The sequence below is a fragment of the Dendrobium catenatum genome, unplaced genomic scaffold (genome assembly GCF_001605985.2).
Source record: "Dendrobium catenatum unplaced genomic scaffold, ASM160598v2 original_scaffold_244749, whole genome shotgun sequence".
Taxonomy (NCBI): domain Eukaryota; kingdom Viridiplantae; phylum Streptophyta; class Magnoliopsida; order Asparagales; family Orchidaceae; genus Dendrobium; species Dendrobium catenatum.
Genome location: NW_021563156.1, coordinates 1054748 through 1080278, shown reverse-complemented (window position 1 = coordinate 1080278; position 25531 = coordinate 1054748). Strand labels below are relative to the sequence as shown.

The 25531-nt window shown below is 37.1% G+C and overlaps 1 protein-coding gene across 1 annotated transcript; it reads left to right on the top strand.

Annotated features, from left to right (window-relative positions):
• The first annotated feature begins 160 nt into the window (after window positions 1-160).
• LOC110097085 (nuclear pore complex protein NUP35) lies at window positions 161-25394 on the top strand. Its single transcript, XM_020823317.2, has 3 exons — window positions 161-851; window positions 8107-8218; window positions 24601-25394. Exons 1-3 carry the CDS (start codon window positions 250-252, stop codon window positions 24949-24951), a joined length of 1065 nt encoding a protein of 354 aa, XP_020678976.1. The 5' UTR covers window positions 161-249; the 3' UTR covers window positions 24952-25394.
• Window positions 25395-25531: the final 137 nt, after the last annotated feature.

The window sequence follows — 25531 nt, the reverse complement described above, 5'->3', positions numbered from 1 at the left end:
AAATAGTATAAAATTTACGGTTAATGAATTTCCCTCAGTTTAGGCTCTTGTTATCAAACAATGGTGTAATCACCTACTAATTAGTTCATTAAGGAAAATTTTAATAAATATATATTTTTTTAACTTTAAATATTTTCAAATTCAGTTTAAAATCTAAAAATAACCCCCCCTCCCTCCACTGTCTACGCCGAGCTCCAGGTTTTAGGGTTTCTTTTCTGCACTATAGTCGCTGGCTGGTGGGAACTAACTATGGGCTCGACGTCGCGGAGGAATTATAAATCAGAGAGGCAATCCCTCTTTTTTCACGATCTTGCCTCGCCGGTCTCCGTCCATCGCGCTGGCGGGAGATTCACCATCCCCGGCCAAGCGGCTGCCCTCTCCGCCCAATGGCACGAAAACTTCGGCGGATCGGAACCGCCGCCACCTCCTGTGTTCACACTGGAGGATCGCCTTGAATTCTCCCCTGAGCCCACCCTAGGCGAGTTTCCAGCCTCGCCGGAGCTGGGATCTGATTCGAGGACACCAAATCCTTCGCGCGGATATTTATCCTCTCCTTCTCTTCATAGAAGCAGGGCGGCGGAACTGAGTAGTTCTGTGTTGGAAAATGGTGGGTTTCAACTTGCGAAGCAGCAGCACCAGCATAGTCCAGGGAGCGCTAGCTGGTGGTCGCCGTTGAAGACTGGGGAGCCGGAGCTGGAGAAGAAGGGCAGAGGTTCTCCAGTTGATGGTGAAGTGCAGCCAGGAGCACTAATCATGCTGCCTCCTCCAAGGGAAGCTGTTAGGCCGGAGATGCAGAGGAATAACCTATCCATGGGAGCATTGAATGAGGAAGAGTGGGTTACTGTTTATGGGTATGTGCGGTCAACGTATTTTCTATTATCCACTTATCCATTTGTTATGTGAGCTTGTGCAAGTTATGACGTTCGAAAGGCTTGTTTTTTCTGTGCTTCATTCAATGTTTTATTTCACGTTTTTCTCTATCAATCAATTAATAGTGGTGTTTGAAGTGAAATTTTTTTATAGTTGGATGTTTGTATGAAGTTCTCTCAGCAATATTGGAGTGATGCCCATAGTCAATTGAGAGTCAATGCCACATGATTTAATGTCAATGAATTATCTTATTATGAGAGATCCATGTATTTAGTTATGTAAAGGTTTGTATTGATGTCTATAGAGAAAATGAAAATTTTATTAGTAGTTTTTGTGAGCTTTATTATTAATTTAACATGTCTAACAATATGAATAACTTAGGAATGGTTCATGTAATACTCCCTTTTAGATGACTATCAAGTGTTTAGAATAATAACTAACATGTTTCTTGCAATCAACAATAGAAAAGCGATCATTGTCTTACATTCAAGTCAATTGTATCAAGTGATCTTACATGATTCTCTTGTAATATATATTTAGAATTTTAAGAATTAAAATTGATGCTAATTGTTTAGCCAACATTGTTGCATGTTAGAAGATTCACAATGCTAAGTATTTAAAGTTAATGCCTTAGCTTGCAAAAGGATCCCTCATACATTCAGATATGAAGACAGTTGCATAGATCCAAATGAATCATATTTTTTGTTGAAAACTTGGATAGGGAAAAATCTTGAGTTCTTATCTAGTCAGAATAGATATGTTTGTCTTATTTTTAAATAACAATGTTTTTCCCTTCTACACAACTTTGCACACAACAAACTTGATAACAAGGAAAAAGAGAAATAAGAACAATTGTTTGAGGTAATGAAACCTAACTAGCAGAGTTCTCTGTTACTAATTTGCCTTGTTAATCCAATATTAATGCTTATTAGTTCATGGCTGCAAATATATGAATTTCATCCACCTAGTTGATTGTCAACTTAAAGACCCCCATCAATGTATTTATTTTGCCATACCTAGATTGTTTTGTGATCTTTGGATGGATAGACAATTGAAGTAGATGAATAATTGTTAAAGATTTCCTAATGCCTTTGCTCATGCCTTATTGGTTGTAAAAAAAATGTTAGTTGAAGTTTAAGTCATTGACCAACAAGAGGTAACCATAACTTGAGCAAAAATTTCAAATGTTGAGAAGAAGAAAATATGCAACATCATTCTTATGCAATGAGAAAACACTATCACTTGTTTAAGGATTATAATGATATTTGGAAAATAAGCCATAGTCTCTTTTTAGTTCAATTCCGCCGTACATGCCTTAATTGAACCTATGAATTTGACCAAGGGTTTCCAAATGAGGATTTATATGTGTCATAGGCAAGGTTTAAAATTGTGTAATCTGGTATTGAGGCGTGTTTCTTTCATGAGGTGAGATGTAAGGCTCAAGGCGTTCTGAGGTGAAGACTCAAAATGAAAAATTATATAAAGATAAAATGATAAAATTTTATATACTAATGAGTAATCTAATGATATAAAACTTAAAAAAATACAAGATATAAAGTGTCAAGTAATAAATTGTTTGAAATTAAAGTGAAATCCAAACGTCACAATAATAAGATAACATAAAATATTGTTCAACTCAAATTTCTATCTTTCCCAAATCACAATATCCTTTTCATTAACATGTAATTCAAAAAGAAAATAGCATTGACATAACAACTTAGAAGTCATCAGCACTGTCATATCTAAGGGAGTTTTCATTTGAATCATCGTTATGATGAATTGCTGTCTCGCCTTCCTCCTCTCCTATGGAGTCTAATGTCTCCCAATCAACTCCTTTTTCAATATCAGTTATCTTCCTCTTCCCTAAATATTTTTGAACAATATTAAGATTAGTAATACATTAATAAAAGTAAAGTCTATGAAAACTATATTATTTATATATCTTTTTTGGTATGTTCTTGAGTTGTGACTGACGTAGATGCTCTATAAACATTAAAGAAATCAATATTTGAATCTTCCTCTCATTATTCAAATGACTTCACTTTCACTTCATCATCTACAAACCACTCATCATCAGATGCCATATCCTCATAAAGCAAAGGATCTTCGTCATCCTTTATCTTTTTTTTTTGAAGTTCCTATCTCTGAGTCTCATATTGTACAAATATACACTAGTGAATTCATCATCAATATTGATAAATGATTTCTCCTCTTTGTATGAACTTGGTTGTAGGTACTCCAATTCCGTTCACAGCTAGATGAGGAATATGTTAATCTCAAAGCTTTCACAACAAAACACTGCAATTCTGGAGTGTTATAACCAAACTGAATCCACCACTCAACTAAGATTTACATAAATAAGTATAGTCTGTGCTCAAAGAACAACTTTTAAATAAATGATTAAACAATAAATGAAATTACATGGAGATTGTTTGAAAATATTGTGCTTTGCTTATTATAATCCAAAAAATCTTCTTTATTCCTAAAAGGTACAAATTGCATGCCAACATTTGATTTTTTAATTGTATCACCTATCAATTGATCAATATAATGATGCAATCCCAACTTTATTTTAGGATTTGTAGACTTATTCTTTGTATATTGATACTAAGGGTGTAAGTAATAACCTATTGCATGCAAGTGTCGGTGAAGTTGTATCTTCTACCTATCATCAATAATATTTCAAATTTTCCTATAACTTTCCTCCTTGCCCCCTAAGTTGCTGGCAATCATTTCTTTAGCTTCATCCATAACATTGTTGATGAAACCCATAATAGGATTCTTTTCTGCATCCACCATTCGTAAAACTTATACTAAAGGTCTAGTGGTTGTGATGACGTACAAGAGACGCCAAAAGTTATCATTTAAAATAATCTTTCTAGCCACTTTTACCTTAGCTTTCTTTGTCCATGCACAACTCAATCACTATGTGGAGCTAAACATAGACTCTAAAAGTTTTCTAGCATCCAACATATTATGCAATTTCAAGTAAGCGATTACAAATCTTACTCTGCTGGTCCTAGAATTTCTTTCTTCGAAAATTTTCTCATAAGAGCTAAAATCTAAAAATGATTGTAAATAAACTTAGTTATTTTTTTTTCTTTAGTAAATGTTTTCTTTTGTTGAGGCAGCTCTAAACTACTGAAGAATGAGATCTATGCAATGTGCAACCCATGGAGTCCAATATAAATGTTTTCTCTTCTTCCTAAGTTTTTTTCCTGCAGCCTTGTAAGCACCGACATTATATATTACCACTTGTACTAATAAATATTCTCCAACCTCCTCAACAACGCTGTTTAATAATCCAAATATGTACTTAGCATCCTTGACCTAATCAGATGTTTCAATTGACCTCATAAATATAGTATCGTAGGGATTATTAATCAGAATGTTTATTAAACTTCTATTCTCCATATCTAATCAACTGTCTCATATAATAATTACACCTGTTTGGCCATGTCATCTTACTTTCTTCAATATTTTTCTCAGTATTATCCAACTCCTTCAAAATCAACATTCTGAAATCATACATGGTTGGAGGTTTGAACTCTCTCCCAAATGCTCTAACTGATCGAATCATGTTGTGATGTTGCAACATTAAATGAGATTGCATTTTTATAGAAGAATATGCCTATATCCTTATATAATCTTTTCCTTGCCTCCCTCGTATTCTTTGGGGCCATCCTCTATATAGTAGAAGGTCTATCCTATGATGTTTGCACAATGTAATGATCCATGGGACCTCTTGCACCCTAGAAGATAAGGGATTCATCGAAGAAGATGAATTTCTACTACGCTCACTATCGTAGTAGGAGCTAATGTCAATTTTGTCCTCAAACTGCTTTTGTGCAAGATGCTTTGACGTGATAGATTTATTCATGTATGCCTTTATCTCCTCCCTGAATGTATCAGGGACTTTAGTGCATGGTGCAATATTCTTATGGGACCCTGAAAGATGCTCTTTCATCCTAGTCACACCACCCTTCACAACTTTGTCACAATAATTACATTTCAGATATACATATATTTTATCACTGCCTCCTACATCCACTTGAGTGCTATGTTTCCGTGCTGGATCCTTCGTATGACCTGATGCAACTTTACCTCTACTTCTGAACATCACTTACGAGCTGAATATGAAACATGCACTCAATACATAGAACATTATTGATTAAATAAACAACATAACTAATTTAACAAATTACAAACATTCTTCTCAAAAAAAAAAAAAAGTTCATCCAACCAATCTTAGAATAATTGTTTGTGTCGACTATGATTGATACTCGTTCCATGTCTCAAATATGTTATATCATAAATGCATTAACAAAGTTAACATAAAATTGTAGATGGTAGATTTAGATGCCTAAATCATTTGCAGATTTAGATGCCCTAAATCATGTGTAGTATGCTCTATATGGAAATTTTGAATTGGGATTTTAATTCATAGAATTCATAACTATTTAATTTACATATTTCACATCTAAACTTATTTATTTAAACAAAAACATATTGTTAACTCAATTGGACTTCTCACCAAATCTTCCAGACTCACTAAAAGTTGCCATATGGAGAGAACATTCACTGATTACAACATTTATAACTTGAAACAAGGATTTCTATAATATCATCTAGAATTCAGAATCATATTACTGTTACATAATAAAAAAAATAAAATGTTTGTTGATTTGTTATTTTTTTAGAGTTTTAGATAACAATCATGATATGTAAATCCCCCTATTCTCTAACCAACATAATGAGTAAGAAATGTTTCACAAACCAAAACAACAATTTTTTTAAGAAAAATTAAGCTCAAGGACATTTTGAGTTTGCAAATTACCCACTAATATGTAAGAACTTGTTTTTTTTTTAAGATGTGACAAGGATTTCTATAATATCATCTAGAATTCAGAATCATATTACTGTTACATAATAAAAAAAATAAAATGTTTGTTGATTTGTTCTTATTTTAGAGTTTTAGATAACAATCATGATATGTAAATCCCCTATTCTCTAACCAACATAATGAGTAAGAAATGTTTCACAAACCAAAACAACAATTTTTTTAAGAAAAATTAAGCTCAAGGACATTTTGAGTTTGCAAATTACCCACTAGTATGTAAGAACTTGTTTTTTTTTTTTAAGATGTGGTGATAGACATTCAACAAACAAATAAGTCATACATCTGTTGTCGCAAAAAAAGAAGAGGAAGGCCGGAGGCGGACCTGATGAGTCGATGAGCCACTCGCTGAAGAAGTGAAAGGCATTCGTGGTCAAGGGCGCACTCAAGACCACGCTAAGCAGCAATCGTGGTTGAGGCCAGCAGAAGTCGCGGTTGAGGATGAAGATGAGAGGCCATGTGAAAAAGAAGAATAGTAGGATTATGAGAGGCGAAGAGGTGAGATGAATTCGAAAGGCTAGGTACAACACTGGCGAAGTATTACCAGCGAAATAAATATTAGGTTTAAGTTTTTTTATAATTTCGAGAGGCGAACACCTCGAATAAATGAGGCGAAGCGTGCCTTAGTATAATTGAGGCGTACCCCTCAAATTCCATCCTCAAAGCATAAGCCTTGATGCATAAACGGGCGAAATTGCACTGAGTCGTGCCTCAAATTTCACAATTTTAAACCATGGTTATAGGCAAGGCATTTAATCTGAGGCGCAAGACATATGCCCCCACAAAATTTTTTATCATGTAGTTTTTGTTTACAAAATATAATTAAATATAAACATTATTAAAGTATAACTTAAGGAAAAATCTTAAAAAATAAGGATTATAGGAAACCCATTGGTGACATCTTTGATGACTAGCACAAATAAGACCAATGGTTGTTTACTTCAACGATTAATGGAAAGACTGGGGCCTTTTTTATTACTTTTTTTAATTTGTAGTTGCATTGGAGTAAAATTAGGTTTGGGTTATTTGTCCTTGAAACTAACTTTGGTTTACCTATTTCTCTAAAAGGCTACCCTTTACTTAAAAAGGCGCTACAAAATCATCAGGGTGCAAAAGGATGATTCTCATACTCTTGCGGTTGTCCATCCGTTTGAATTCTATTATCACAGCACCAATCTCAATTCTCAATTCTCTGGCTCTTGTTGGCTTGCCTCATCCAAGGCCAAGCCTAGATTGTCTTATAAATCAATACGTAGTATTAAAATTTAATTTGCATATTTTTATAATTAAATGAAGCTTGACCAACCACCCACATTGGAGTTGTAGACTTTAGACACTAGTCTAATTGTTTTATACGACACCAATATATCACCATGCTATTAGAAGTTTTTTTCGTTCTTTTTATTCTTGTATTTTTGTTGGTTTTGCATTCTTTACAATGAGATAGATCTTTCTAATTGTATTGGTGATTTGATTTCATTTTACACCTGGAAAAATATGGACACAATATTTATCGGAAGAGCTATGAAGAGCATCAAGTTAATGAAAAAAGTATAGGTGGCATAAAAATTATCTTCAAATGATTTTTTTTATGAGAATTGATATATATATACTTTTTTGGCAATAAAAAAAAATATTTTATTAGATCTACTAACTTTATTGAAATGACTTTGAAATCCATTTTGAATTGATAACTTTTGACTTCCAATTTCGAGTTGAAGATGATTTGCTTGACGTCAACTCAGTGTCACCCTTACATGCACCACTTACAAGTAATGAATAGAGAATAATTATTAATCAATTTAACCCCAAATAGTTTGTTATAAAGCTATTTTTGATGATGAGAATATATCAAAATGTTAATCTATACATATGCTGAACTAGTTACCCGAAAACAAATGATATTTCCTTATATTAATTGTGACTTGGGAGCTGTTGCTCCATTTCGAAGGTCTGAGATCTGCCATAAAGGAATTTTCCACATCATGGTTTCTGTAATTATTTTCTTTCTTTTTCCTACTTGTTTGAATCGATTTTATTATTATAAATGCCATGATGTGAAATTTCACTGGTGCATTTGTTGATCGGTTTCCAGGCCATGTTTTAAAGTTCAATTGGTAGTCGATAGACTGTTAGTTTAAAGATTATTATGTTGCTCTATTCTAGGATTATACTCAAAATCCTTAATTCTAAGCATTTTTCATTAATTTGTGAATTTCCTACGGTTTTTAACCTAGCTTCTTTTTTATATTTTTATATGATGATCTTAGCGTTTGACTTTGGTATATATTTGAAGTGTATAATATATTAGAAATAAATATGCAACTTTTCCTCATTAGATTTGCCCCGGGTGATACCAACCTGGTGCTGCGTGAATTTGAGAAGTTTGGTACAATATTGAAGCACGTCCCTGGTCCTAGGGATGCTAACTGGATGCATGTTCTCTATCAGGTACTTGTTTTTCTTCAAAGATTCAGGTTTTATGAATCTCTTGCTCTCTTTCAAGTCCTATTTTAATGAGATAAAACTATATGACGTGTATCTTCAAAATCTATTTTATTTTTAAAAGAAACATCAAAATGTTTAAAATAACCCACATACCATGTATTTGACGGTGAATTATGAGGACATCCAATCGTGAAAGTTCATCATAGGAGTCAAAGGTTGACGGCCATGATCGCCCCACTTTATTTTGAGTTATTATTTGTAATTTGAATTATTTATGCATTTTTTCCATTTCTACCCTCATTTGAGGGAGTAGTCCTATGTAAGCCCTAGGGGCATGTTTGTCTTTTTTGTTTTCCTTCATTGTATGTTGGCTATTTAAAGCCTTCACATCATTTGAGGGGAATGGATGATTACTAAGAAAAAATTTCTGCACTTTGTTCTTAAGAGTTATGCGAGTTCTTAGGAGAGTGGAAGTCCTTAGGTTAGGGCAATGCAATAGCCACCAGTCGTAGGAAGCATCCGGGCTCGTGGTTTGAAGTCTCTAGGTGAGGGCAAAGTATTACCCATCAGCTGCAGGAAGCATTCGGGCTCGTGGTTTATCTTCTTCTCTAATTCCTCGTCTTCTTTCTTCTACCGCTGCCCCTAACTCCCTCTTTCTCCCTTGATCGAGACCCACCTAGTCCTCTACCCTCATTCCAAATCGCCGACCACCTTGTCCCAAACCCTTAACTAACCTCCCCTCTCCAACCCTAGCCGCCACCCCCCTTTTCATTTCCTACCTTGGCCGAGACCTTCCACCCAAGGCCAAGCCCGAACATCAACCAATGGCCGACCCCAATCCCATTCCAAAAGCCGCCGGCCAACACTCCCTCCCTTTGGCTCCACTTTCAAAATTCTGCACTTAAATCTTTTTACTAAAATAGCTCCCTTTAATTTTGTAAACTATCTAAATTCATATTCCATTGAATTTGAATTTGAATTTTATTTCCTAAGGAAACCTATATTAGGAAAGTCCCTCAAATCATGTCTATTTGAATTTAAATGGGAGATGATTTAAATATCCTTTCCTAATTTAAATTTCCTAACTTGACAACCCCTTTTTTAGTCATCAAATTAAGTCCTCATTAAGGGGCCGGCCCACACTTTCCTCTCTCCTTTATTTGGAGAAGATTCAAATTTAAATCCCCCTTTCCATTTCCTCCACAATTTCAAATTGGCTATTTATTACCTTCCATATTGGGTGAATCTTAATTTAGGAAAGTTCTTAATTTCAGATAACAATCTAAGTGAATTTGAAATTCCTTCCTAAAATAAGATAAGTTATTTAAGAAAGCCCCTCAAATCAGGCTAATTTGAATTTTCTTTAATTAGGAGTTAATTCAAAATCCTTTCTTAATTAAAATTCATATGTTTGCAAGTATTTTAGTTATTTAAATCATTGTCCCTATCTCTTGCTTGCCATATCGTTCTACATTAGTTTGGTATCAGAGCATGGTTGCGTACCCGGGATGCGAACTCGACGGAGTCAAGCTTTTTTCCACCCCGGGAGAATGATGAGGACATCCGATATTGAAAGTTTATCATAGGAGTCAAAGATCGACGACCATGATCGCTCCACTTTATTTTGAGTTATTATTTGTATTTTGAATTATTTATGCATTTTTTCCGTTTCTACCCTCACTTGCGGGAGTAGTCCTATGTAAGCCCTAGGGCCTGTTTGTCTTTTTTGTTTTCCTTCATTGTATATTGGCTATTTAAAGCTTCCTCATCATTTTCAGGGAATGAATGATTACTAAGAAAGAATTTCTTCACTTTGTTCTTAAGAGCTATGAGAGTTCTTAGGAGAGTGGAAGTCCTTAGGTTAGGGCAACACAATAGCCACCAGCCGCAAGAAGCGTCTGGGCTCGTGGTTTAAAGTCTCTAGGTGAGTGCAAAGTATTACCCATCAGCCGCAGGAAGTGTTTGTGCTCGTGGTTTATCTTCTTCTCTAATTCCCCTTTTTCTTTATTCTAGCTGCCACCCCTAACTCCCTCTTTCTCCCATGACCGAGACCCACTTGGTCCTCTGCCATCATCCTAAATCGCCAACCACCTTGTCCCAAACCCTTAACTAACCTCCCTCCCCTCTCCAACCCAAGCCGTGATGTAGAACTATATGAATGTAAAAGAATTTGCACAAATTCTTGAAATAAGCAAGTAAGATAAAAAAAAACTATTAGTAATTCAAATTATAAAATAAAACAAGAGAAGGGTGCCTACGTTTAGGTAAGCCGCTTTGCCAAACACTTGGAAAAATCAAAACAAGTTATAAATTCAACAATCATGCTAAGTAAATAGTTTTCAACAAAAATTCCTAATATAATAATAAGATTAAGAGCAAATAAAGTCCACTCAATCCTACGTTTACTAAGCTTTGACAAATGCAAAACAAAATCCTACGTTTATTATGCTTTGGCACAAGGTTTTAAAAGGCGAAATCGGGAATCGAGGCGTTTTTTCTAAGTGAGGCGAGGCGTAAACCTCGAGGCGGATCGAGGTGTAAGCCTCAAAACGATTAAAATAAATTAATTTAAAATTTTAAATAATGACAAAAAATAACAAAATATTATGTCAACTATGAATTTGAAGATTTATTTTAAGATAATATTACTGGAATACAAGATTTAAAATAAACACACTTAAAAATAAAACATCCCCTTAGGATCAAGACTCAAAACAGGCTCATCATCACTTTGATTGTCTTTAGAAGAATCTTCATAATTAATGTCAAAGTCATCCTCCAACTCTTTTTCATCTATAATATTTTTTCCTTTATCTCTTATATCAGTTAATATTTCATTAGCTCTAAAATGAAACTATAGTAACATACAAAATAATTCATTATATTTAAGAATACTTTTAAATTTTTTTGAAGCTTCAATCTCACTTTGTTTCTTTCTTTTATATACTTGGATAGTTGCTTCATTGTCTTCTTCATTGACATGACTTTCTCCTTCTACTTCAATTTCAGATACATCAGCATTCTTAGGAGTAACCCATTCATCATCAGATTGTAGCTCATTAACAAGCAAAGGGTCAATTTCATTCTCAATATTTTCTTGATTTTGCAATTTGAGATGTTTATCTTTCAGTTTTTTGTTAAACATAACATAAACTAGTTTGTTCATTCAATCTGCCGCCAATCGATTTCTTCTCTTTGTATGAATTTGATTGAATATATATTCCAATTATGCTCGCATGCAGAAGCCGAACACATTAGGCTAAGAACTTTAACTGCAAAAGCTTTCAATTCAGGAACATCATCTCCAAACTGAGCCCACCAACGTTCTACATGAAGACAAACATAATATTTTATGAATATTGGTTGAAGTAGAAGACTTGAATATAAATATTAACATTAAAATTATAAATACTCAAACTATAAACATACCAGGAGATTGTGTTTTGTAGTATGCTTGTGCTGCTCTAAATCCAAATATTTCCTTTTTCAAATGAAAATTCTCAAGCTGATCATTCACTTTGAGGTAGTCTTCTTTAGAAATGAGTCTGTCCATATATGCATACAAACCAGTTTTCACCTCTTTGTCAACATAAAAATCCTTATCATAATGAAATTGGGGATTTAAATAGTACGCAGCGGCATGTAAGTGTTTGTGTAACTGTCGATCCCACTTTTCATCTATAATATCCCATATTTATTTGTAGGCACTTTCTTGACCTCCCAATTCTTTTGCAATGTCTTCTTTAGCCCTATTCATTGCTCCATAAATAAATCCCATAGCCGGGGCCCTCTCACCATCAACCATTCCAAGCACCTTTGCTAATGGTCTTGTTGTCTTCAAAGCATAATTTGTACTGCGCCAAAATGAATCGTCTTTCATAACAATCTTTTTAACTTGTTTTCCTTCTTGTTTTTTGGCCCATAAACTTTTATCCCACTCTTCGGAAGCAAACATTGCTTCCAAAGGTTGTCTTAACTACTTGAATCTCTGCAATATTAAATATGCAGTATCAAATCTTGTAACAGTAGGTCTAATAATTTCCTTATCAATGAATTTTCTCATCAAGCTGAGTACCCAAGAATGATTGTATATAAACTTACTAACGAATTTGCCAATATGGCTGAATTATGTTGAGGCAACTATCCCAACCTCTCAAGCATCAAGTCAATATAATGTGCAGCACAAGGAGTTCAGTAAAGGTGAGGCCTCTTCTCTATTAACATTCTTCCTACAACTTTGTATGCACTTGCATTATCAGTAACAACATGTACTACTAAGGCATCTCCCACTTCCTCCACAACTTCATCCAACATTTCAAACAATAATTGTGCATCCTTTACAAAGCTTGAAGCATCTATTGATTTGAGAAAAACTGTTCCATATGGATTGTTGACCAAGAAATTAATAATACTTCTATGTCGAATATCTGACCAACCATCTGACATTATTGTCACTCCTGTCTCAATCCAAGTCTTCTTAACATCATCCACCATTTTTGAAGTTGTCTTAACCTCTTCATTCAGCATCCAAATCGTCAGCTCATACATGCTTGGAAGTTGTAATCCTCTTCCATAGCTTCCAACAGATCGTAACATATTGATCCATGATGGACTTCTAACAACATTAAATGGAATCCCATTTTCATAATTGTATCTGGTGATATCCAAATAAACTCTGTTTTTGAGTTCTTTTGTAGCTGTAGGAGGCTGAATATCCTGAGTATTTATGTTTTCCTCGTTATCAATATTTAGCATAAATCTATCCATGGGCCCCCGACTGCCTCGGTCAGAAGAAACTAGATGGCTTACAGTACTGGAACCTTCATGCTGTGATCCATAATAAGAAGAGTATCCTATCATCTATTCCATATTTCTTTGTATGACCTTCTTTGTAGTGGCAAACTTCTTTAAAAAATTTGTACATTCCTTTTTCATCTCATCAGGAACTTTTGCACATGGTCCCACATTGACATTAGTGCAGGCTAAATGATCCTTCGATCTCTTGACGCCACCAGTTATGCATTTCTCACAAAAATTATATTTCATGTAAACATATCCCTTCTTTACACCTTCGCCTGACATTTCAACTTGAGTTCCATATTTCCATGCAGGATTTTTTCTTCTTGTGCCACTAGTCATGCTAACAATAGGACATATTTTAACAATTATTTGAACTACCAATAATAAAACAACATGAATACAAAAATATACCAGTCTGTCGGGGGTCCAAGAGGGCGCTGCCCCCCTGCAAGGGTTTCTGGGGGCAGCGCCCCCGGAACAAAATTATATTATAAGAGTAATTTTAAAATTCTGCTTGTTGTATATGCTCAATATCGAACGTACCGAGCATGTACCGCTAAGTACCGAGCATATACTTGCTCGGTACCGAGTGGTACTGGCTCGGTACCGAGCATGTACCTAGCAGTACCGAGTATGTACCGCTCAGTACCGAGCATGTACTGAGTGGTACCGAGCATGTACTGAGCGGTATCGAGCATGTACTGAGCGATACCGAGCATGTACCTGCTCGGTATCGAGCATGTACTGAGTGGACGAATGAAAGAAAGCCGAATCAGGAGTTATTCAAGCTTTCGTTACTGCACGTCAAAGTCAAGACCACAATACCGCGTACCTACTCTTCCGACCTAACCGATGCCTGAATATTTCTTGCACTCACAAGTTCGGCTTTGTTTCTTTCCCAGCGTCGTCTCGTTCCGGCTTCCTCTCCTTCCCTCACGGCTTCGTCTCCTTCCCTCACGGCTTCGTTTCTTTCCCTCACGGCTTCGCCTCTAGTTCGCCTTTCATTTCTCACAGGAAGCCCTAATCCTATACGCAAATACACGAACACGAATCAGCTGCGTTGTATTTACATATATACCGAAGAAAAAATTTCAAGGCGGTGCCTCATATTTCCTCGAGGCGTTACGCTCTAATGCGTACGCCTCATGCGAAAAAATCGTAGGCTTCGCTAGATGGTTCGAGGCGTAAGCCCTGATACGCATGACTTCCGCATCGACTTGAGGCGCGACTCAATGCGGACGCCTCGTCCGCTTTTTTAATGGTTGCTTTGGCAATGGCGAAACAAAATCCTACGTTTTCTAAGTTTAGTCATAAGGCGAAACTCGGCTCCTTGGGATTCGTCATCACCTACAAGATTAGGGGATTAGAAAGGTAATTGAAGAGGTGGAGAAGTTCACCTTAGTCATAGTCCGGAACCAAGTAGTCGAGATGTTGAAGAAGTTTGTCGTAGGAGAGGCTGTATTCTGTTTCCGGGTTAGCCATCCATGCGAAAAGTTGCTGTTTTGGACGTTGGGAAGTGCTGGATGGTAAGGAGAAGCTTCCCCGATGGAGCTACGGTGAAAGGAGTCGGCGGGAACTATTGGACGGCAAGCTGTCCCCTTAAGACAGCAGTTTTGAAGCCTCTAGCCGACGAAAATCCAAAATTAGTTGCAGGAATTTTTTGGCAGCAGTCTTGGAGATCAGGAAATCCCATGTGGGATGGGGTTTGGGAGGGATTTGTGGAGGGAAAACAGTACAGGAGCCTTGGGGAATTTTTGGCCAGCAGGGGAGAGGAACTTGAGGCATTCCAACTTGGGAGGAGTGGTTTTGGAAATATTTAAGGAGGTGGGGAGCAAGGGGAATTTCAGCCACAGGAAAAGGAGAGATTTTGGAATTGTTTCCAAAGGGTGAAGTGATTTTAGGAAAAATTCTCAAAGGAGATCTCTATAGGGCCGGCAGCATAGGGAGTAGGAGGAGAGGATTGGGGAGGCATTCAATGCTTACTTAAATTAAGAAATTAAATTTGGAATGAAAGATTTCATCCAATTTAATTTGAAATTTAAATAGGCTATGAATTAAGAAGTTACCAAAAATAGGATTATAATTTAGGTAACTATTTTAAATTCAAATAGATTTGAATTTACTCATGAATAGAGTTACCTAAAATATAAAAGACAATTTTAGGAAAGGTTTATTGGCATGTTGGTGATAGAGGGAAAAACGAAGAGGAGGGAAATTTTGAAAACTTTCCTAAAATAGATTTTATAATTTAGGAAAGAATTTGAATTTCAAATTTGGAAAAATTTGAATTCAAAGACCAACTAAATTATGGCAATCCAAAATTAGGAAGTATCTAAAGTTGGCAATGGGGGATGGGAGAGGGCTAGCCTGGCTGTTTGAATGAGGGCGGGTAAGGTGCCGGCGGCAAGGTGGAGATATAGGCGGTGTTTTGGTGGGTGGAAGAAAACGACTAGGGAGAAGTAAGATCGTGAAGAAAAGGTGGGAGATAGAGTTAAGGGAAATCAAAGATATGAAACCACGAACCCGGCCGTCTCCAAGTTTGATGGGTGATGCGCCAATCTCCCTCTCCAAGGGATCTCTCTCCGATCTCTCAAGCTCTCTCAAGAAGTCCATGCAAGAAGACAAAATTCTCAAAGAATCGTTCATTAATTTTCAAAGAGAATATTGGGGCTATAAATAGCCTCGTACATAAGACTCAAATAAAAAAGACAACAATACCCTTAGGGCTTACATACGACAACCCTTTAAGTAAGGGGTAAAAACGAAAAACAATTACAATATAACTTATAATAAAAGACAAATAACATAATAAAACAAATACATAAAATAATCTCAAAATACATCAACGCGATCGTGGCCATAGATCGTCGGCCACGTCTCTGATATACGATTCATGCTCTGATGTCCCCATCATTCTCCTGGGGTGAGAGGAAAACTCGACTCCGTCGAGTAAACATCTATGGTTCTCTCGTGGATCTCCAATATGCCGTTGTCAATCTACTGTAGCTCATCACGATCCAGCCATGTATCCTTTGACTCGGGCTTCCCTTTCCACCTGATCAAGTACCTCCATCGTCCACCTTCTCTTGTAGAGATGATGTCATCACTTAGAATCGAGTTCACCTTTTCTGCCATGGATGATTGGGGAATATTTGGTAGTGGAGGTGGGCTTGGGTTCTCAGACGGTGGGGTCACACAAGGCTGCAGTATGAGTGGATTTGGTGGGTTGAATTCAGGACCTTCATATGCAACTAGATCTTTTATGTTAAAAGAGGGATTGAAGTTGAATTATGCTGGCAGAACTATTTTATAAGCATTGTCATGGAATTTCTTACTCATTTTGAATGGTCCAGCACTCTTAGCATGCAGCTCCTTAATTGTTCTCTGTGGGAACTGTTCCTGACGAATCCGCACCATCACGAAGTCACCAACCTCAAAAGTTTTAAATTTTCGTTTCAGATCAGCATATAGTTTGTAATCGTTATTGCTCTTTTCAAATTGTCCTGCAATTTCTTTATGAAACTCATGCATATGAGATGAAAATAATGATGCAGACTCAAAATTCCTATACCTAGAACACATGGTTATAAGGTCTAGTGGCGGTCTAGGTTTGAACCCGTAAACAATTTTAGAAGCACTTAAACCAAGAGTATGAGTCACTGACTCATGGTAGTCGAGTCCAAATGGGATGTAATCGGATAGGGAGGCTCAAGGGGCTAGATCTAGAACATAGGAAATGTCTCTAATCGGGGGTAATGGATCGGGAAGACCATCAGGACGGATCTTAACAAGTCTACTAGGTATGAGCTGACCCTCATGAGGGACTGATTCGTTAGACTTAGTGGGAGTCTCATGATCGACTAAGGTGTGTAAAGGCAATCTCTTGGCTATGGCGACTATCTGGTTCAGTCCCTTCTTTGCTTTGATAGGGTTGGATTCAGGATCATCCGAAACCCGAGGCTGTGATGGCAAAAGTTTGATCTTTTTGCCCTTATGTTTAAACTCGCAGATGTTTGAACGACCGTAGATGTGGACATCGTTGTCAAATAGTCACGGGCGACCTAGAAGGATTTGTCCAACATTCATGATCAACACATCACACCAAACATTCTCCTTATAGTCAGCGAAGGAGATAGGTATGAAGCTACATTCCTTTACCTCCAAGGCAGTAGTGTTAATTCAAGCTACCTTATAGAGGTTGGGGTGGGGAACGGTAGACAGGTTAAGCTTAGACACCATGCTGGAGGAGACCACATTGATGCAACTGCCACTATCCACGACGACCTTACAGTTCTTATCCTTGATCTTGGTGTAGGTGTGAAAGATCGTAATTCTACGCCAGTTGTTGTTGGTAACGGATTGTGACAGTGCACATCTCGCAATGTAGGTGGGAGAAGTGTCAATTTTTTGGATGTACTGGTTGACAGCAGTGTCGTCATCCTCCTTAAAGAATTCATCATCATTGTCTACTTGGTGAATCTGATCGACTTCAGGCTCGAATTCTTCTTTAGTGATCTCTTCGATAATCGTGACTTTATAGGGACTAGAGCACTGAGAGGCGATATGCCCATACTCCTGACATCTAAAGCATTTGGTCCCGGGGTTAGATCGAGGGGTATCCGGAGTGGGAGGCTTACTTCTAACATCAGGACGAGGAGTGGGGGAACCAGCGAGGGTCGGGTAGTGCTCCCTAGGGTTGGCTGGGTAGTGGGGGTGTGAGGGGTGGAACTACCAGAAGGTTTGTAGGAAGGCCTATAGTCATGTGAACGGCTCAGGTGCTGTGAACGGGTCTCCTCTAGATCAAGCACTAAGTTGTAGGCATTTTCCTGTGTAGTGATGTTCTGGGCAAATAGCTCATTGCGAAGATCCTCTCGCAACCCGGTTTGAAACATAGACAAGATCTGCGCGGGGGTGGTAGAGGTCTCCCCCTTGCATCGAATCAGGTAGTCATCAAAGGAGGCGATGTACTCCTTAACTGATTTATTGCCTTGAGTCAGCCTATTCCACCTGTCCAATACTCGGGGGAAGTATGAGAGAGGCAAGTACTTCTGCTTGAGTTCCCGCTTCATGGACGACCAATTGGTAATGGGGTAGTCGTTTCTAGCTTCCCTAAGGCTCTCTAAGTTGGCCCAAATTTGACTCGCCCTACTCGTGAGCTTCATCTCCGCAAAGCTGAATTTCCTAGCTTCAGAGATGTCATACCACTTAAAGAAGTTGTCCATACCTTTGACCCAGTCCAGGAAGAGCTGAGGATCAAGTGTGCCATTAAAGGTAGGAGAGTCAACTTTAATATTCTTCATGAGTGGTATATCAGGATCATGACGTGGGTCATGTCTGTGGTAAGGAGCTCGATGATTGGCATGATGCTGCCTCTCATCCAAGTCTAGATCATGACGTTGGTCATGTCTGTGGTAAGGAGCTCGATGATTGGCATGGTGTTGCCTCTCATCCGGGTAGGTATCATCTCCATACATATAATGTGGTCTAGATGGGGTGTAGGGAGTAGGGTGCGCTCTAGCTCGCTCAAGTGTGTCAAATTGCTCAGTTGTGTTCCTACGGAGCTTAGCTAGGTCGACTTGGTTCTCTTTGAGTTGTTGGCTAATATTTTTCATTTGGCCTATCAACAAGTCTAAAGTCCTTCCTAGTTGTTCCGGGTCCATGACTAGACACTAGGGGACACTTGGGGGTGAAACTAGGTAGAGGACAACACCTAAATGCGATGATAAACTCTCTAGAGTGACACTAAATGATGCAGAAAATGTTAGGACAGCAAACTACAACAAGGCGTTAAGTATCCTAGGTAACTAGGGAAGTTGTTATATAGAGGGTAGCACCTAGATACTTAAGAGACAACCTTAAAACATACTAAATGAGTGCAAAAAATTTCTGGACAGCAAACACAACTAAGATTTAAAATGATTTAAGAGATGGTATGCATGCCAAATTAAATATGCAAGCTTAAGCAATAGCTTAGGATGAATTTTAGCACATGTAACACATGCTAGCCATGCTCTGATACCGGATGATATAGAACTATATTAATGTAAAACAATTTGCACGAATTCTTGAAATAAGCAAGTAAGATAAAAAAAAAAAATATTAGCAATCCAAACGATAAAAAAAAACTATTAGTAATCCAAATGATAAAATAAAACAAGAGAGGGGTGCCTACGTTTAGGCTATAAGTCGCTTTGCCAAACACTTGGAAAAATCAAAACAAGTTAGAAATTTAACAATCATGCTAAGTAAATAGTTTTCAACAAAAATCCCTAATCTAACAATAAGATTAGGAGAAAATAAAGTGCACTCATCCTACGTTTACTAAGCTTTGGCAATGGCGAAACAAAATCCTACGTTTACTAAGCTTTGGCAATGGCGAAACAAAATCCTACGTTTACTAAGTTTAGGCATAAGGCGAAACTCGGCTCCTTGGGATTCGTCATCACCTACAAGATTAGGGGATTAGAAAGGTAATTGAAGAGGGGGAGAAGTTCACCTTAGTCAAAGTCCGGAAACAAGTAGTCGAGATGTTGAAGAAGTTTGTCGTAGGAGAGGCCGTATTCTGTTTATGGGTCAGCCATCCATGCGAGAAGTCGCTGTTTTTGACGTTGGGAAGTGCTGGAAGGTAAGGAGAAGCTTCCTCGATGGAGCTACAGTGAAAGGAGCCGGCGGGAACTATTGGACAGCAAGCTGTCCTCTTAAGACAGAAGTTTTGAAGCCTCTAGCCGATGAAAATCCAAGAATAGTTGCAGGAATTTTCTGGCAGCAGTCTTGGAGATCAGGAAACCCCACGTGGGATGGGGTTTGGGAGGGATTTGTGGAGGGAAAACAGTACAGGAGCCTTGGGGAATTTTCGGCCAACAGGGAAGAGGAACTTGAGGCTTAATTCCAACTTGGGTGGAGAGGTTTTGGAAAGTTTTAAGGAGGTGGGGTGCAAGGGGGATTTCAGCCACAGGAAAAGGAGAGATTTTAGAATTGTTTCCGAAAGGGTGAAGTGATTTTAGGAAACAATCTGAAAGGAGATCTCTATGCGGCCGGCGGCATAGGGAGTAGGAGGAGAGGATTGGGGAGGCATTCAATGCTTACTTAAATTAAGAAATTAAATTTGGAATGAAAGATTTCATCCAATTTCATTTGAAATTTAAATTGGCTATGAATTAGGAAGTTACAAAAAATAGGATTATAATTTAGGTAACTATTTTAAATTCAAATAGATTTGAATTTACTCATGAATAAAGTTAACTAAAATATAAAAGACTATTTTAGGAATGGTTTAATGGCAAGTTTATGATGGAGGGAAAAACCAAGAGGAGGGAAAATTTGAAAACTTTACTAAAATAGATTTTATAATTTAGGAAAGAATTTAAATTTCAAATTTGGGGAAATTTGAATTCAAAGACCAACTAAATTATGGAAATCCAAAATTAGGAAGTATCCAAAGTAGGCAATGGGGGATGGGAGAGGGCTAGGCCGGCGGTTTGAATGGGGGCGGGTAAGGGGCCGGCAGCAAGGTGGAGATGTAGGCGGTGTTTTGGTGGGTGGAAGGAAACGACTAGGGAGAAGTAAGATCGTGAAGAAAAGGTGGGAGATAGAGTTAAGAGAAATCAAAGATATAAAACCACGAACCCGGCCTTCTCCAAGGTTGGTGGGTGATGCGCCAATCTCCCTCTCCAAGGGATCTCTCTCCGATCTCTCAAGCTCTCTCAAGAAGTCCAAGCAAGAAGACAAAATTCTCAAATAATCGTTCATTAATTTTCAAAGAAAATATAGTGGCTATAAATAGCCTCGTATATAAGACTCAAAATAAAAAAGACAACGATGCCCTCAGGGCTTACATACGACATCTCTTTAAGTAATGGGTAAAAACAGAAAACAATTACAACATAACTAATAATAAAAGACAAATAACATAATAAAACAAATACATGAAATAATCTCAAAATACATCGACGTGATCGTGGCCGTAGATCGTTGGCCACGCGTCTGATATACGATTCATGCTCTGATGTCCCCACAAGCTGCCATCCCCATTTTTTATTTCCTACCTTGGCCAAGACTTTCCACCCAAGGCCAAGACCGAACATCAACCAACCACCAGCCCAAATCCCATTCCCAAAGCCGTCGGCTAACACCCCCTCCCTTTGGCTCCGCATTCAATATCCAACATTCAAACCCTTTCCTAAAATAGCTTCCTTTAATTTTGGAAACTACCTAAATTTATATTCAATTGAATTTGAATTTAAATTTTATTTCCTAAGGGAGGAAACCTATATTAAGAAAGTCCCTCAAATCATGTCTATTTGAATTTAAATGGGAGATGATTTAAATACCCTTTCATAATTTAAATTTCCTAACTTGACAACCCCTTTTTAATCATCCAATTAAGTCCCCATTAAGGGGCCAGCCCACACTTCCCTCTCTCCTTTATTTGGAGAAGATTCAAATTTAAATCCCCCTTTCAATTGCCTCCACAATTTCAAATTGGTTATTCATTACCTTCCATATTGGGTGAATCTTAATTTAGGAAAGTTTTTAATTTCAGATTCCAATCTATGTGAATTTAAAATTCCTTCCTAAAATAAGATAAGTTATTTAAGGAATACTCCTCAAATTAGGCTAATTTGAATATTTTTTTTTAATTAAGAGTTAATTCAAAAGCCTTCCTTAATTTAAATTCCTATGTTGGCAAGTCTTTTAATTCCTCAAATCAATGTCCCCATCTCTAGCTTGGCATATCGTTCTACATCCGTGAGATTTATTGAATTGCTGATAATAAAAGCTAATCTTGTTGTACTCTTCAAGATTGGGTGGTATTATCATAGATATAAATATTTGAGTACTCGTTTTGTAAATATTGAAGATTTGAGTTTACAAATGTAATTGACCGTACTATACATCTATTTCCTTTATGGAGAAGAGACATTTTCAATTGCTACAAATACTAGATAGTGTTTCTCTACTTTTGAAATGTCACAACTTTGAAAAAGAACGTGCTTCCAAACTTACTTGAAAGTATTTTGCTTTTATCGATTGTGAGAGGTGCTAGCATTCAGCTCAGGGCATGGATTTATGTCATGCTTCTTGGTGATTCAAAAAAGCTTTGATACCTTTCGAGTAGGTGTAAACTCCCAAGAGAAAAAAAGAAAATTAAGAGAAAGAGAGATCCAGAAATTATTCATTCCATAATAAGTCTTTAAAACTAGAGAGGTATTTATAATACTTAGGTAGATCAATATGTCACTAAAGAACCGACCTATCTAAAACAGGTAAAAAAGACTAGACTATTGTGTTATTATATATGTGGGCCCATTTGTCATTTATGTTGCCAAAATTATATTATTGTCATTTGCAAGTTGTGGAATGTATTTATTTCTTCTTTTTTGGTAGGCTTTCATAGTTGTTGGTTTTCCTGCCATGTTTGTAGCCCATGCTTTATATATAGATTGTACAATTTTTGATCCAATAATATATTATGCTGATGTATATCACTCCTCTCATCATGGAAATTAACCTTGCCTTTCAAGGTTGAGAGACGAAAAAGACAAATAGATGGCTATCTCATGTGGCATCATCCGGTAATTTAATTTACTTTGCAACAAAACTTGACCGCGAAGTTGTAAAAAGTTAGAAGGAGAAAAATGCATAAGTAAAAATTCATAGTGACTATCATTATTAGTTTTATGAACCTTTTTAGATTGTGTCTTAAGTTTTTGAGTGGCATGACAAAACTAGTGTTTGGAAATAAAGTCTATGTAATGCATCTAAGAATACATTTACTATTGGAATAGAAAATTTATCTTTAATGATGTGTGTATTAAGGGCTGTAGAGTTAATGCAAAAATGCGAAGTACTATCTTGTTTTGAACAAGCAATATTGGAATCGAAATTAGCTGAGATTATGACGAATAGTGTTGGGGTGAAGCATTTCAAAAACTAATTGTTCCATGGCATCCCTTTGAAAACTTGGAGAATGATAAGGACGGATGTTAATTGGTTAAGATAAGGATGGAAGATGAATATGATAGTCTATGGTACGAGGTTGAGGTAAATCTTGTGGTGGCTGAAATAAATATTGAGATTATTTGAGTAAGGTATATTGAATAATGGTAGAGGATGGATAAGAAAAGAGAAACCTCTTGGAGAAGGTGGCGGTTGTGGAGATGGGATTAGGCCTGCGGAACCAAGGATGCAGTGGAGTATGTGGATGGTCAATACACAAACTATCAGGTCTCTTGTCTATGGAGTCAATGAAAGCACGGATTTGTTTGAACATCGAATTATTGTAGAGATTTTTGTATTTTAGAGAATTATAATTCTTGTTTAGTTTGCATTGTGTGGATGGCTTCTGCCAAATCAGGATTTTTCATGTTGATAGTCCTTTGGTGGCTGCTGAAAATGCATAAAAGATGTTGTTCTTGATGAGAAAAAAATTAACCTGATATTATCTTGAATTTAGATGATGTTTGGACGTAAAGTTGGTGTTTGGTGGCAGATTCCAGCATGCAAAATCTTGATATTCTAAATTACAGAATTTGGGTTGTGAATATTGAAAAACTATAGAATTCAGATTGTGAAACTTGAAAACTGTAGCAATTTTAACAAAAATTTTGGATGCAGAATTCCGGAAAGAACAAAATTATGGAAGAAGATGCAGAATTCTGAAAAGAACGTAATTGTTAATGCAGAAGTGTTGAATTTGGTGGTCGTTGATATTGAAGAACAAATGGTTACTGCCGGTGTTGAGGCAAGAACCGTGGAGGATGCTGTTGTTTGGGCTGTCGTAGGGCTGGCTGATGGAAAATCTGTGGCTTGAATGTTTTGGTCTGTGGGAAGAAGTGACGGAACTAGCAACCTTGGCTGGTTTCTTGCTGCTGTAAAGAACAACTGACGGTAGATTCTTTGAGGGCAACAGGTTATGGCAGATGTTGTGGTGAAAATGGGGATTGATTCTTGAGAAAAATAGGGGATGGCTGAAAGAAGGCAGGCTTCTGGCCAGGCTGAAAGCAGCACGGCCGTTGGTTGTAGCGGAAAAGAGGGCTGGTGGGTGGATCATTGTGGTGGAGACTACTGAACGGTTGAAGATGATGTGGGGATGTGAGTTTAATGCAATTAGAGCATCATTTGTTATGCTTCTTGGTGATCCAAGAAGTTTTGGCACCTTTCGAGTTGGTGTAAACTCCCAAGATAAATAGAAGAAATTGGGAGAAAGAGAGAACCATAAATTATTCATTCCATAATAAGTTTTTATAATTAGAGGTATTTATAATAATTAGGTAGACCAACATGTCACCAAGGAATCGGTTTACTTAAAACAAATAAAAAAAAGACTAGACCAGTGCTTTATTAAATATGTGGACCAATTTGTCATTTATATTGTCAAAACTATGTTGTCATTTGTGTGTTGTGGAATGTGTTTGGTCCTACTTCTTTGGTAGGCTATTATAATTATTGGTTATCCCGTCATGTTTGTAGTCCATGCTTTGCATCTGGATTGTATGCTTTTCAGATTCAATATATGAAAAACATTATTTTACTATCAGCAACTGATGTTTCATTTATGATATTCACTTTTTTATGCTTTATAGAATCATTATGATGCCCAGAGAGCACTCGGAAAGAATGGCGCACAGATAAACAGTGTTCTCATAATCGGTGTGAAACCAGTGGACTATGCACAGCGGCAATACCTGGATGAGAGACACAACAGCAGTAATAATGCTAGCCTCCTGATACCTTTTACTCCTCGCACTTCATATAGTAGGAGCACAAGTGCCTCAGTGGCTCCTGGTGTTGTTGTTTCTGCTCGACCCAACTCTCATCTTAATGGTGGTGGGGCCTCTGCTACTGACAACAAAGGACAGCGTCCAGCTGGAGCCATTGCTTCTCCGGCAAAGTCAGTTGTGTCCAAAGTCATAGACTTAATGTTTGGGATATAGAATTCTGTCAAAGTACATTCCCTTTTAGTATTTTGTTTGTGCTTCCTATGCGATTTTTGCAATTCTTACAGCATGAGATGTAAGCTGATGGGCAAGGGTGATGTTGGTGTCAGCTTTGTGGCTCATCTGTTCAGTGATTTGAGGCAGAAAGACTGATATTTGGGTTTTGTATTGTTATGCGATTGGAAGTGTTGCTGAATGTTATAGAGTACAGAGGTCAACTCGTGAATCATTTTGGTGGGGCGAGTCTTCATCATGTTTAGACTAGTTACAGAAGAAATGTATATCACTCGTAGCTGTTTTGTTTTCTTTTCTTCATTATAATCATCCTAAAGCCCATAAGATCCTTTCTGTTAATTTAGTGATTTCAAAACTTCTGTTAACTTTTATTGAGTTTAAATTTATTGAATTTGGTTCGATCAAGAGGGAAGGTATGTAGCAAATGCTGATTTTCTCATTTTAGTATGTTGAAACTGCAAGCTCGAACACAACGAAATGATCCTTTTAGGCCTTTTTTATAGATTTAGTGAAGAATGTTTTCGTTTTAAGTTATCTGTATTTGCACGGTTGGCAGCCATGT